This window comes from Agelaius tricolor, unplaced genomic scaffold, assembly GCF_023055355.1.
Source record: "Agelaius tricolor isolate 1412-34295 unplaced genomic scaffold, bAgeTri1.0.p SCAF_51, whole genome shotgun sequence".
Lineage (NCBI taxonomy): Eukaryota > Metazoa > Chordata > Aves > Passeriformes > Icteridae > Agelaius > Agelaius tricolor.
In genome coordinates this window covers 541,943-555,220 of record NW_027269311.1, presented here as the reverse complement: position 1 = coordinate 555,220, position 13,278 = coordinate 541,943, and the positions used below count along the sequence as shown (strand labels likewise).

Genomic DNA, 13,278 nt, shown 5'->3' with positions numbered 1-13,278 from the left:
ACTTCTAGAAAAAGAAAAGGGGGGTTTGTTATAGAAGAGTAACCCTATGGTTGACTCTCACAATTAACGGGTGAATATTAAATATATGTTAAGGGACATTTTGTAGATGTACAGTTATCTTTCCCCTCCCCCTTGCATTGCTATCACAGGATGGCCTCAGTAGTTGGGGCATTTGGGAGGGTTGGCTTGTTCCTATGGCAGCACCTGACCTCCAATCAAGGTGTGAGACAGTGATCTCCAGCACTGGACAGTGAAGAAGGAGTCGATTGACAAGACTTTGGGAGGGGCTAGAGGTGTAAAAGACAGAGCATCCATTTTGTAGATGAGCACACAGTGACTGAATTCTTTGGTCCCGGTGCTGTATTCTTTTCTTTATTCAGTCTTCTGTTGCATTTTGATAAAGTCTTAATAAACCATTTAAATTTTTGAAAGTAAAAATCATTTCTCACATGGGGTTGGGGAATGTGGGAAAAGTTGTCCTCACTGGGTCAGACCTCAAGGTACAACTTCACTGATCTGGCCAGACCTCCTTAGGAGAAACCCTGGATCAATATCAATCACAGAATGCTGCAATCACCTCTTCTCTAAAGAGAACAGCATAAAATACACTCTTTAAAATAGGATTACATGTTTCTTAGAAGCTCATTGAAATACTTCTCCATAACTGTAAAAGGAAACTGTCCTGCTGAAGTGGACTAGACCAGAGGGAAATCAAGGCAGAGCCATGGTTTGTCAAAAGATGCTTCATCCTAATAAGCCCTGTGGTGCATTTGGAGCTAAACCCTGGAACCTCAGGGCCTGAGAGGAGATTGCAAAAACCTTTGCAGGAGTCAAAGTCAGAAGAAAACCCAAAAGTGTCTCAAAGCATGAAGGACCTCATCCTGTTGAGGTCCATCTCCAACACAGGGTACCTCATGGACTCCGTGGAGGAGAGAATTGGAGGCCAGGATGGCACAAAATCCTCTCAGAGACTCAGTGTAGAAAGGAAAATCCAAAGTACCTTAAAAAACTTGAGTATTTCAAAGTATTAATGAGCCCCACTAAATGTCAATGCAAAGCCCTCAAGGGACTCGTTAAAGCAGATAATTGGGGCCATGGTGCACAAACCTCTCACAGAGTCTGTATCAAAAGGGAAACACCAAGTGCCTTCAAATAACTGAAGTACCCTGAAGCATTAATGAGCCCCACTGAGTGTCATTACTGACAAAGCCTCTCCAGGGACTAATTACAGCAGATAATTGGAGGCCAGGATTGCACAAACCTCTCAGAGACTGCAAGGCAAAAGCCAAACCCAAAGTCCTTTGAAAAACCTGCAGTCCCTGCAGGGAGCATGAAGGAGCCCCCAGGGCCATTGCTGAGCAAGGCTCCCCAGGGACTCCTTGCAGCAGATCCTTGAGGCCACTGGGATGTGGGCTAGGGGGGGATGCTGAGGGCAGCACAAGGGGCTGACAGTGCCCAGCCTGGCTGGGGCTGTGCCAGGAGGCCCCAGGGCCTCAGCACAAGGTGTCTCCTCCCAGCCCTTGCTGGCATAGACCCTGCTGTGCCCCAGGGCACCAAGACTTGGCTTCTCTTTGTCCCCACCTGTCATCACTGCCTGCAGTTCTCTGCTCTGCCTGGGGCCTGGGGACACTTGCTCAGTCGTGTCCCTCTCTGGGACCCATTAAAAGTCCAAGAAAGTTTGGAGTTGGATTCTGCCTTGGAGTTCTGGAGAGGTTTCTTCAGCTCCCTCTCAGGGACTGATGTCCAGGGCCTGAGCACAAAGCCCCAGAGGCTGATTAAAGTCCTTGTGCTGTGTCTGTGCTGCTGAGCTGGGCTGGGCTCCTGGCCCAGAGGCAGCTCCTGGTCACCAAGAAGAGCTTCAAAAGCACATTTCTCTGGATGAGCAGCTCTTGTGCCAGCCCAGCAGGGCTGGGGCACTGCCTGCAGCCAGCCCGGGCACAGCACAGAGGCACAGAGAGCTTCAATCAGTCAGGGCTGGGAAGGGGCTGAGAAGTGCCTGGGGCACAATCACTGCCAGCCCTTGGCACAGGAACCTCTGGCTGCAGGACAATGCAGCTGCAGCTCCTGGAGCCATCTCCTGCAGCTGGAACATGCCAATGCCTGCAGAGCCTGTGAGTACATTCTCTGCTTGTCTCTTGTGCAGAGCAGCCAGGGGTGCCCAGGGCTGTCCTGCAGAGCAGGGTCCTGCAGCCCAGGGTGCTGTGCTGGGGCAGGGACTCTGCTGCCTGCCAGGGACAGCTCTCAGCCAGCCCTGGCAGCTGCTCCCAGCACTGGGGGACAAGATCTGGGTGGCAGGAGACAGCTGGTGAGGCTTGGGAGTGTTCTCCTTGTGTGGGGAGGATGCTGCATTGTTCAGGACTGCTCCCAGCATGGCATTGAACTGCAGAACATTTCCAAATAGATTATACAGGGAGTATAGCAAGGCAGGGGCTGCATAAAAAGGGATATCCTGCTTTTTTAATCTACTGCGCTGAGTTGGAAATTGCACAATGATATTCATCACTCAGTTCAGGTTGAGAAAAAAAAAAAATATTCTCTGATCAGAATAAGCCAGGAAGCAACAGCAATCACCACAGGACCCCTTAGAGGCAGCATCAGTGTTGCTTTTCCAGTCTCCTCAGGGTTGCTCTGACGTTGCCATCAGAGCTTGCAGAGCCAGAGCTGCCCCTGGGCAGTGCCTGAGCTGGGAGGGCTCTGCAGGGCAGAGCTGAGCCCCCAGGGCTGGGCTGGGCTCTGGCAGCACTGGCAGGGCCCAGCCCTGGGCACAGGGAAGCAGCTGCTGGCAGGGACAGCTCCAGGCAGCAGAGCCCTGGGCAGGCAGTGGGGGGAAAGTGCCCCCAGGCTGTGCTGGGATATTTCAAGTCCTCTCCAAACCCAACTATTCCATGGTTACTTTTCTTACAGATCCCCATATGCAGCCCCAGCAAATGTCCAACAGCAGCTGCATCAGGCACTTCCTGCTGCTAGCATTGGCAGACACGTGGCAGCTGCAGCTCCTGCACTTCTGCCTCTTGCTGGGCATCTCCCTGGCTGCCCTCCTGGGCAACGGCCTCATCATCAGCGCCGTAGCCTGCGGCCACCACCTGCACACGCCCATGTTCTTCTTCCTGCTCAACCTGGCCCTCGCTGACCTGGGCTCCATCTGCACCACTGTCCCCAAAGCCATGCACAATTCCCTCTGGGACACCAGCAATATCTCCTACACCGGATGTGCTGCACAGGTCTTTTTTTTTGGATATTTCATCGCAGCAGAGTTTTCCCTTCTGACCGTGATGTGCTACGACCGCTACGTGTCCATCTGCAAACCCCTGCACTACGGGACCCTCCTGGGCAGCAGAGCTTGTGCCCACATGGCAGCAGCTGCCTGGGCCAGTGCCTTTCTCAATGCTCTCATGCACACGGCCAATACATTTTCCCTGCCCCTGTGCCATGGCAACGCCCTGGGCCAGTTCTTCTGTGAAATCCCACAGATCCTCAAGCTCTCCTGCTCCAAATCCCACCTCAGGGAACAGGGACTTCTTGCTGTTAGTGTGTCTTTGGTATTTGGTTGCTTTGTGTTCATTGTTTTCTCCTATGTGCAGATCTTCAGGGCTGTGCTGAGGATCCCCTCTGAGCAGGGGCGGCACAAAGCCTTTTCCACCTGCCTCCCTCACCTGGCTGTCGTCTCTCTGTTCCTCAGCACTGCATCATTTGCTTATCTGAAGCCCCCCTCCATGTCCTCCCCATCCCTGGATCTGGCCCTGTCAGTTCTGTACTCAGTGGTGCCCCCAGCCCTGAACCCCCTCATCTACAGCCTGAGGAACCAGGAGCTCAAGGCTGCAGCGAGGAGCCTGATCACTGGAAAATTTCAGAAGCATTAAACTGCTGGTCAGTGTTTCCAAATCACTTATAATAAAAGTCATATTTGATACTTCTTCTTGATTTCATTTTAGAGTTTCTTTACCTTTGTTTTAATTTTTTCTTATTGTCCACAAAGAAGTGTCATTGTTCCTGCCATTTCTCATTGTGTTTCTCTCCACCTACCCTGTGGCCACAGACTGTGTCAATGAGGGGCTGTGCTCTCGGTGGCTTTAAATGAACTAAAGGATGTCCCAGCAGAGTTTTCTGCAGAGATGCCCTTGTGTTGCCTTCTCTGGAGCTGCAGCAGCAATGTCTGTGTGCAGAGCTGGGGCAGATCAGTGCTGGCCCAGCAGCTGTGCCCAGCAGCAGCAGCAGCAGCACTTGGTGTTGCCAGTGCTGCTGCCGTGGCCCTGCCCCGCTGCCCTGGTGGCCCTGGTGTTGCTGCAGGGCCTGAGTGCTCTCGGGGCCGGGCACAGCCCTGGGGGTGGCAGTGCCGGGGCTGCAGCAGGGACAGGCCATGGGCACTGCTGGGGCAGCGCTGACGCCTCAGGCCAGGCCCTGGGGGCTCCAGGCTCCTTGCCCAGGCTCTCTCAAGAACACGGCCAGGCCAAGGCTCAGCACAGAAACCCCCGTGAGCAGCCCCAGGCTGGCCGTGGGCAGGCTGGGGGCAAACAGCATGGCTGGGGCTCTGCAAGGGCCCTGGGGCAGAGGGGAAGGAGCAGCAGAGCAGGGGCTGATCCATGCCCAGTGCGCTGCACAGCCCAGGGCAGCGTCCCAGAGCGTCCTCATGCAGCTGCCAACAACATCCCCCCTCTGCAGCCCTGGCCTCTCCCCCAGCTCACACAGGTGCCCCATCCTTGCAGGCACAGACACGGCAGCACTGCCTCAGCAGCCCCTGTTTGCATTGCACACAGCAGGGCCAGCACCCCCATGCTGTTGCTGTGGGGACATGAACCTGAGGGAGCACAAATGCCATCAGCCCCTGGGGCCAGCAAGGCCTGCGGGACACCAGGGAAACCACTCAGCTTTGTCCTGGCCTCTGCACTCAGCCAGAAAGTTTGTTCCCATCAGCTGGGAGTTTCCTGTGCCACTGCAGACGCTGTTGCTCAGAGCCAGGGCTGCCTGGCAGCCACCCCCAAACTGCCCTGAGCATTTCCTTTGCCTCACCTTTGCCTTCTTAGCTCAACTGCTTCAAATTTCTTCCCATTGCCCAGCCCTGTTCCCTCCCCTGCAAACAGCCCATCCCTGTTTGCCTTTTCCTCTCTGGCCCCACTCCCCATTGCAGTTCCTGACTTGCCCCCATGGGAACGTCCCTTGGGCAGCAGGATCATCCTACAAGTGCTGCAGGAATTGTCTGCAGGCTCTTGCAGTGCTTGGTGCTGCTCCCTTGCCAGAGGCACCCCAGGCCAGGGGGGCACATCTGGGCTGCTGTGTCTGCCTCTGGGGCTCCCAGTTCTGGGCAGTGAGGAGGGGCTGCAGAGGCTCTGCAGGACTGACAGGATGGGCTTTGGGGCTGGCAGGAGAAGCTGAGGGACCTGGGATGCTGGAGCTGCTGAAGAGGAGGCCCAGGGCTCATCCTGCAGCTGCTCCAAGGGTGGTTTCAGAGAATCACAGAATCAACAAGGCTGGAAAAGACCTTGGAGATGATCAAGTCCAACCTGTGCCCTGACATCACCTTGTCTCCCCTAACCCTCCTCTTCTCCAGGACAAACAAGCCCAGCTCCCTCAGCCACTCCTCACAGGACTTGTGCTCCAAACCCCTCCCCAGCCTTGTTTCCCTTCTCTGGACACGCTCCAGCCCCTCCATGTCCTTCCTAAATTGGGGGCCCCAAAACTGGACACAGCACTCAGGGTGCTGCCCAACCAGTCCCCAGCACAGGGGAAGAATCACTGCCCTGGTCCTGCTGGCCACACCATTCCTTATCCATAGGAGTGCCAGGGGTTGGATGAGGGAAATGGTGTGGATGGGGTTGGGACAAAGTGTTATTGATTGTCAGCCATGAAGGGTCTTGATTTTCATGTCTGTTCAGACAGCATTAGGAGGTGCTGGGGGTCAATATCAATTGGATATTTCTGATAATCAATCAATAAACAGGAAAAGAAAACAGGTCAAAACAGTTCTCTCTGCATTTTTTTCAAACCAGTATATTCAATTTGAATACAATTCTGAAATCTGTCTAATTAGCCACAGAATAATTGAACATTTGAATTATTCCCAAGAGCTTTTTTCATTCATGTGTTTTGAACAAATTTTTGTGAGCTTTTCTCACTGAATTCCTGAACTGAAAAGCGCAAGAAAGAAGAGGCCTCAAGAGTTGTAACATTCATGAGTACCCTCAAAGTGGCTGAGGATCCATCCCCATCAGAGCAGCAATGAACAGAAACGGGCACAGCTTTGTGGCTGCTGTCCCAGCTTTGGCATGGGCCCTGGGCCTGGAGCAGGAGCAGCTCTTGAGGGCCCCAAGGCCGGGGCTCTGGTGCTGCCCTGGGCAGATGGGATGGCAGCAGGGGCTGCAGAGCTCTCAGCACCTCAGCCCAAGGGGAGCAGGGCAGCCAGGGAGCCTCCTTTGGCCTTGGCCAAGCCCCTTCCCCCATGGCTGGGGCTGAGTCCTGTGGCAGCTGCAGCTGCTGCTGTGCCCTTGGCTGGGGCTGAGGCCGTGGGGCCAGTGCCCAGAGCAGCCTGGCCTGAGCAGAGCTGTGGGGCCAGAGCCGGCTGGGCTGGGCTGGGCTGGGCTCAGAGAGGCCCTTGGTGCTGCCCAGAGCTCAGGGCAGCTGGCAGAGCTTGCAGGGAGCTGGGCTGGGCTCCGAGAGCCTGGCCCAGAAACCATCAGTGTCCATCTCAGCCTGGCTGAGCGTGCAGGGGCAGGACTCAGGCCAGGCCTTGTGGGGCAGGGCCAGCGCCTGTGCAAGGCATTGCAAACAGGCAAGTGGCCCAGAGAGGAGGCTGCTCTGTGCCCTTGGTGGCATGGACAGAGCAGGGAGGGGGCCCAGGACATTTGTCAGCGCCAGCCTCTGTGCCCATGTGTTGGCAGCCCTGGCTGCTGAGCCCAGCTTTGGCCTGGGCTGAGTTTGGCTGTGGCCCAGCTCCATCCTCCTGTGGGGCTCAGGGCCTGTTCCCGGCCATGGCCAGCCCTGGCTGCCTCTCTGCTGGCCCAGAGGCCGGCAGAGCCCGGGGCAGGGCTGTCTGTGCAGCCCCACAGGTGCCAAGGGCTCTGCAGGAGCTGGCAGAGGCTGCCCAGCAGGGAGGCCATGGGGCACAGAGCCCCAAGGCTGCTGTGGGCACCACGGCACAGGGGCCGTTCCCAGCCGCAATGCTCCTGGCCTGGGCTGGGCCTGCACAGGGGCTGGGCCACCATGGCTGGGCCAGCACAGGGCCACAAAGGGGCCACGCAGCCGCTGCCGGGGCTGACAGCAAGGCCAGGCACACACAAGCAATTGCTGAGCATGGCCTGCGCTGGCCAGGCCTGACTGTGCCAAAGGCAGAGCTCAGCTGCCCTTGGCAGCTGCAGCAACACTCCAGAGCCCAAAGAGCCTCCATGGCTGGGCTGGTGACCAAGGCTGCAGGTGGGAAATGCAGGGCTGCTGTGGGATGGGGAGGCCATTGAATTCCAGCACACACCTCAGCTCTCTGATGATCCCAGCACCATGCTGGGCCCTGTTTCACACTGGAGCAGAGCAGATGTTGATGGGACAGGAGCCCTGTGGGGCTGTCAGGGACCTGCAGCTTGCAAGGTGCTCTGCTCTCCCTCAGGTGCTCTCAGAGAGATCCAATCCCAGCTGGGCGCCTCAGTGCACACGTGGCACTGTCTGTTCATGGGCACACAGCTGATGTCTGCCTAGAAAGGGGCACAGATGTTAATACCTGTTAGTTTCCTAATTATACAAGCAAATCTTTTTTATGTGGGTCACTCGAGTACCTTTGAGATACGGCAATATTTTCCCACCAGGAACACGAATTTCCTGGATCTACTGGATTCTTCTCCTGATGGCAGGAGAAGAAAAACTGATCTTCTCCTCTGCCTTTGCTACCAACATTCAGTCTAATATTTCATGACCCTCTTCCTTCATGTGTTTTCAGCTGTCCTGTTTAAATGGCCGTGTCTACAGACATCTCTTCATTTAGAGCCGCTGGATCTTTGTCCTTTCCTTTGCTCCCAGACTTCCTCCTGCAGCTCTTCTCAGGTCATTCCAATGCATCTCCCTTGACTGGCTTCATGCTTTGAGCTTCAGGGAGTTGCCCAATCTTTCAGAAGTTAAAATAACACCTTAGTCAGCATCTTAGTTGTATTTTTATCTTTTATATCACCCCTTCTAATGTCTCTGTCTAAAATCTTTCCTGTATGGAAATGCCTTGAGGGTGGTAAACATATCAGATGTTGCTATGATATCACAAGGAGCTGAGGGAAGAGTTTTGAGGTTTCTTAAATTTTATCATGTTCACATTTTTTATACTGGCCATGAGGAAAAAACTTTCTTTGAATCTGAGTCTCACCAGTTCCTGCTTCCTCAAAGGATACAAACCTGATGAGTTGTGGTTCCCACTCCAGTGGCTGCACTTGGACCTCCCTCCACAGCCAGAAAGTCCCTGGAAATGCAGGGACAAAGGAAACAGGACAGGCTGTGGGGATCAGGTGCAGGGCAGAGCCAGAGAGAAGAATGACTTGCATTTGACGGAGCTGTGCCTTCCCTTGGCTTTGTTGACTGACAAGAAATGAACATCCCTCTGTGTCTCGGGCAGCTCCTTCTGCAAGGAAAGCAGGTGGGAGTTGGAGCCAAGGAGCTGAAAGCTGCAGGTGCAGCCTGGGCTGGAGGGAGCTCAGATTTGCACAAGGCTGCTCTGAGTGCCAGGGCTGAGATGGGGGAAATGGTGGGCTGGGGGTAGGGACAGAGTCTGATTGATTGTCAGCCAGGAAGGGTCTTGATTTTCACACCTATTCAAACGGCATGAGGAGGCACTTGGATTCAGTGTCAATTGGAGATTGCTATTAACAGGGGAAAAAATGTACTTAAAACAGGACCTGAAAAATGTTTTCTCACTGTCTTTTCAAATCGAACATATTCAGTTGAATGCACTTCTGAAATCTCTCTTATTAACCATACGAGATTTGGAAACTGAAATCAAATTACTCCCAGAGGCTTGGCTTGTTAAGGTGTTCTGAATGTTAATGAGCCCTGGGACACTGAATTCCTGCACTGAAGAGCTGAAGGCTGAACAAGCCTCTGGAGCAGGGAAATTCAGCAGCAGCCTCCAAGTTGCTGAGGATGTCAGCAGCCCCCACTGAGGCCATCCCTGCCCAGAGAGCGTGGGGGAATGGGCAGACAAGGAGAGCGTCCCTGGGGCTGGGGCAGCACAACTCAGAGGCACCAGCGGCTCCAGCTGGGCAATGGAGTGTGGAATGTGGCTGGGAAAGCCCTGCCTGGGCTGGGCCAAGCAGCAAACACAATTCCTGACCCCCATTCCCCAAACAACTCTCTCAAGGAGACATTTAAAAGGAATTACAATTGTTTATGTACTCTGAGTTGGACTCCCTGGGGAAATACCAACAAGAGATTCTCAGGAGCTCAAAACAAACAAACAGACTTTACTGGGAGCATTAGAAAATCAGAGAAACTTTGGCAAAAGATTTATTATGACATTGTAGTAGTTTTGTTTTGTTAATTTAAGATTTTTCTAATGTTGAGATTTCCTAATTAATGTATTGATGAGTGTGGCGGGTTATAGTGTTGGTTAATTATTAATGTGTTTATTTTGTTTTGAGATTGGAATATGAGAATGGTAAAGTAGGCCTAAAATTCCAAAAGGGTGTAAATAAAATTTTACTAAATAGAAATTAAAAAAGAAAAAGGGTAGTAAGAATTAAATAAACTCTTTAGAAACCTTTTTTTTTGTTTACAATTTTTTCTTTTTACTGAGAGTGTAAAGAAAGTAAATTTAAAATTTCTAGTTAGTTTGCTGTTTCTAGAATAGTCTTTTTTTAGTTTACTTAGGGAGAGAAGTTTTTCTTGTTAAGGTTATGGAGATTTTTTTCCCAAGACGAAAAAATAGGTTTTTTGTGGTTCTTAATTTTGTCACGGATATCAATTATCTGGGGAACTTTGTTATTATGAAATTGTTTTTATTGCTACAAGCTGTTTTACAGCTTATTGATTTGCCATGTCAACTTATGAGATATTGTTTTAAAGATGACTTCTTTAAAAGTTTTTATTATTTACTTTCAAAATTATTTTTATCTCTGGGAATAGAAATCTTCTCTTGGGGATACTGAATTACTTATTTTCTTTTCCCCCATTTAAACATTTGATGAAAATCCGTTATTTTAACATTTGTTTATTTTAGTATGGAGGTTTTTGTTTGATATTATTTGATTATTTTTTAAGAGTGTTTTTGTGTTATAAAGAAAAAGAGATTTTATTTATACCTTATAAGAAGATTTTAGTTTTAAGATTAAGGTTATTTTTTGTCTTTTTTTTGGGGATTTAATTTCTCGTTCACTGGCTTTGATGGTTTTATGTTTTTTAATAGGCTTGCATTTTGTTTTTCTTTTACTCGAGGGAGGATTGAAGTATTGAAAGGGTTAACACCTGACCCGCTGGTAACTTGTGGTGGAAGTTGTGGTTGGGTTGTGTTAGGATTGGTTTTATGGTTTGTTTTGGGTTTTTTGTGTTTAATTTTAGTTGTAGGGTTTTTTTGTATGGTTTGTAAGTTGTAGGAGTTTTTAGTTTTAGTTGTGTTGGATGGAAGGGACTTGGTAAGATTTAATAGCTGTGGCTGGCTTTGTTCTGGTTGGGGTTTTGTAGCCTCTTTTGTTTTCCTGTTTGGGAGTTGTTGGGGTGTGGTTTGGTCAGAATGGGGCCAATGGGGGTGGGGTAGTCTGGGGCGGGGGGAAGGGGCTCAGCCCATGGCAGGGTTGCTTGGTTTGGTTTGGTTTGGTTTGGTTTGGTTTGGTTTGGTTTGGTTTGGTTTGGTTTGGTTTGGTTGAGATGGGGGCTGGGGCCAGGGCCCACTGATTCTTTGTTGACTGGAAAAGAAAGAGGAGGTTCCTGGGTTTTTTCATCTTTAGCATATGTGGTTCACAGAGGTGTGTTCAGTATCTCAGTGGTTTAACTGATTGTCAGTTACACAAAAAATTTTACATTACTTTTAAAAATTCTTGTCATGTACTACAACAGATATTCAAGCAACAAAAAACACTTCTGAAAGCATTGACTTGGCCCATTCAACTTCACAAACTCTAAGCCCATTCAATTTTAAGTTAATCAACATTTGCAGGAGCACAGAAACAGAAGAAGCAGACACAGAAAGAGAGAAAGACAAAAAAAGATTTAGAGAAGCACACACACAGCTACCAACTCCTGGATTCCAGCACTGTTCAGATGGAAATTCCAAGAGGATCCAGGGTCAAGCTGTGTGCTTGCCTTGTGGTCAGCCTTCAATACCCCTTGGTCTCCCTGGGCCCTTCCCCCAGGTGGGGCTTGGGCTCATTTGGTCCCTCAGGAGCTGGGCTGGGGCTGCAGAGGTGGCTGTGGAGCATTGCCTGTGCTGTGCCAGGGACTGGCAGCCACTGCTGGGCTGGGATAGAGGCTCTGGGGGGATTGGGGTTCCAGGGCAGGGCAGGGCTGGACCTGCCCCTTCCTCTCCCACACACAAAATGTTTCCAGTCAACAATCTCCTCCAGTCTGTTACAACAGGGAATGTTGGAGGTGAAATCCCAATTCTGGCCGTGGGTGCTTAGAGGAGCAGGACAGTTCTTTTCCATAGGAAGGAAAGCACAGAGCCCAAAGTTTGGAAGGCAGGTGAGAGCCTCACTAGGCCAAGGCCAGCCAGACTTGTCAGGAATGGCAGATATTGTATGGGAGCAGTCTTTGGATTATGGGAATTTTGGAGGTGGAAACCCAATCTTGGCCATAGGCTCCTGGAGAAGCAGGACAGTTCTTTTCCATAGGAAGGAAAGCATGGACCCTTCCCCAGTGGTTTGGGGACAGATGGGAAGTGACCCTTGTGAAACCACTGCCAGCCAGACTTGTCCTGGCAATATTCCTATGGGAACAGTCCCTGGATATAAGGAAATTTGGAGGCGAAATTGCAATTCTGGCCATGGGTGCCTGGAGGAGAAGGACAGTTTTTTTCCATTGGGAATGAAAGCACAGAGCCCCAGTGTTCCAGCAGCTGATAAGAAGAGACCCCCAACATGCCAAGGTCAGTTGGACCAGTCAGGCAGTCCATGGGAGGCCAAACAAGCCAGACCTGTTCCATGTTCCATTGGTTTTATGACGCCCTGCATTATCACCATGGTCCCCTTGGTTCCATGGGGTACCGCGGTGTCACAATGGACCCTTGGTTCAATGGGGTCCCACAGTGTCACAATGGCTCCTAGGTTCCAGAACGCCACCAAGTATCACAATATTCTCTGTGGTTCCACAGGCCCCACAATGTCACGGGACTCCTCTGTTCCATGAGCCCTGCAATGTCACAATGGACCTTTGGACCTGGGGGGGTTTGCAGTGTCACAATGGTCTCCTTTTTCTCCACAGTGTCACAATGGACCATTGATGACTGGAGGCCCCTCTGTGTCACCCTGGAGCTTTGGTTCCATGCAGCCCTGCTGTGTCACAATCAACCATTGGTTCAATGGGGTTCCACAATGTCACCATGGCCCCTTGGTTCCATGCAGCCCTGCAGTGTCACAATGGTCTCCTTTGGCTCCACAGTGTCACAATGGACCCCTGATGACATCAGGCCCTGCAATGTCACAATGGCCCTTTGGTCCCATGGTGCCCTGCAGTGTCACAAAAGCCTCTTGGTTTCACCAGGCCCCAGAGTATCACAATGGTCCTCTTGGTTCTGTGGGGACCCCCAGGGTCACAATGGTCTCACTGGTTCCATGAGGCCTCACAGTGTCCCAATGATTCTATGAGTCTCCATGATTTTATGAATCCCCTCAGTGTCACAATGGACCTTGGTTCCATGAGGCTCTGAAGTGTCCAAATGGTCTCTCCATTAGGTTCTATGAGGTCTTGCAATGTCACAATGGACCTTTGGCTCCCTGGAGTCTTGCAGTGTCACAACGGTCCCTTAGTCTCATGACACCTCAAAGTGTCACAATGGCATTATAGTTCCATGAGGCCCCACGGTGTCACAATGGACTCTTGGTTTGATGGGGCCTCTCAGTGTCACAATGATCCCTACATTCCATGGAGCCACAGAGTGTCAGTATGGTCCCCATGGTTCCATGAGGCCCAGCAATGTCACAGTGCTCTCCATGATTCCATGAGGCCCCACAGTGTCACAATGGTCCCTTGGTCTCACAGGGCCCCACAGTGTCACAATGGTCCCTTGGTTCCATGGGCCCTGTGCTGCTGCATTCCCCCCTCCCCTTCTCAGGCCGCCCTGCCAGCTGAGAAATGCTCCTTGGGGCTCAGCCTTGGCCAACAGCCCCT

The 13,278-nt window shown here is 51.5% G+C and overlaps 1 protein-coding gene across 1 annotated transcript; it reads left to right on the top strand.

Moving 5' to 3' along the window:
- The first annotated feature begins 2,903 nt into the window (after nucleotides 1-2,903).
- LOC139604466 (olfactory receptor 14A16-like) lies at nucleotides 2,904-3,860 on the top strand. The gene has a single exon (XM_071455620.1). It carries the CDS (start codon nucleotides 2,913-2,915, stop codon nucleotides 3,858-3,860), a length of 948 nt encoding a protein of 315 aa, XP_071311721.1. The 5' UTR covers nucleotides 2,904-2,912.
- The last annotated feature ends 9,418 nt before the right edge of the window (nucleotides 3,861-13,278 follow it).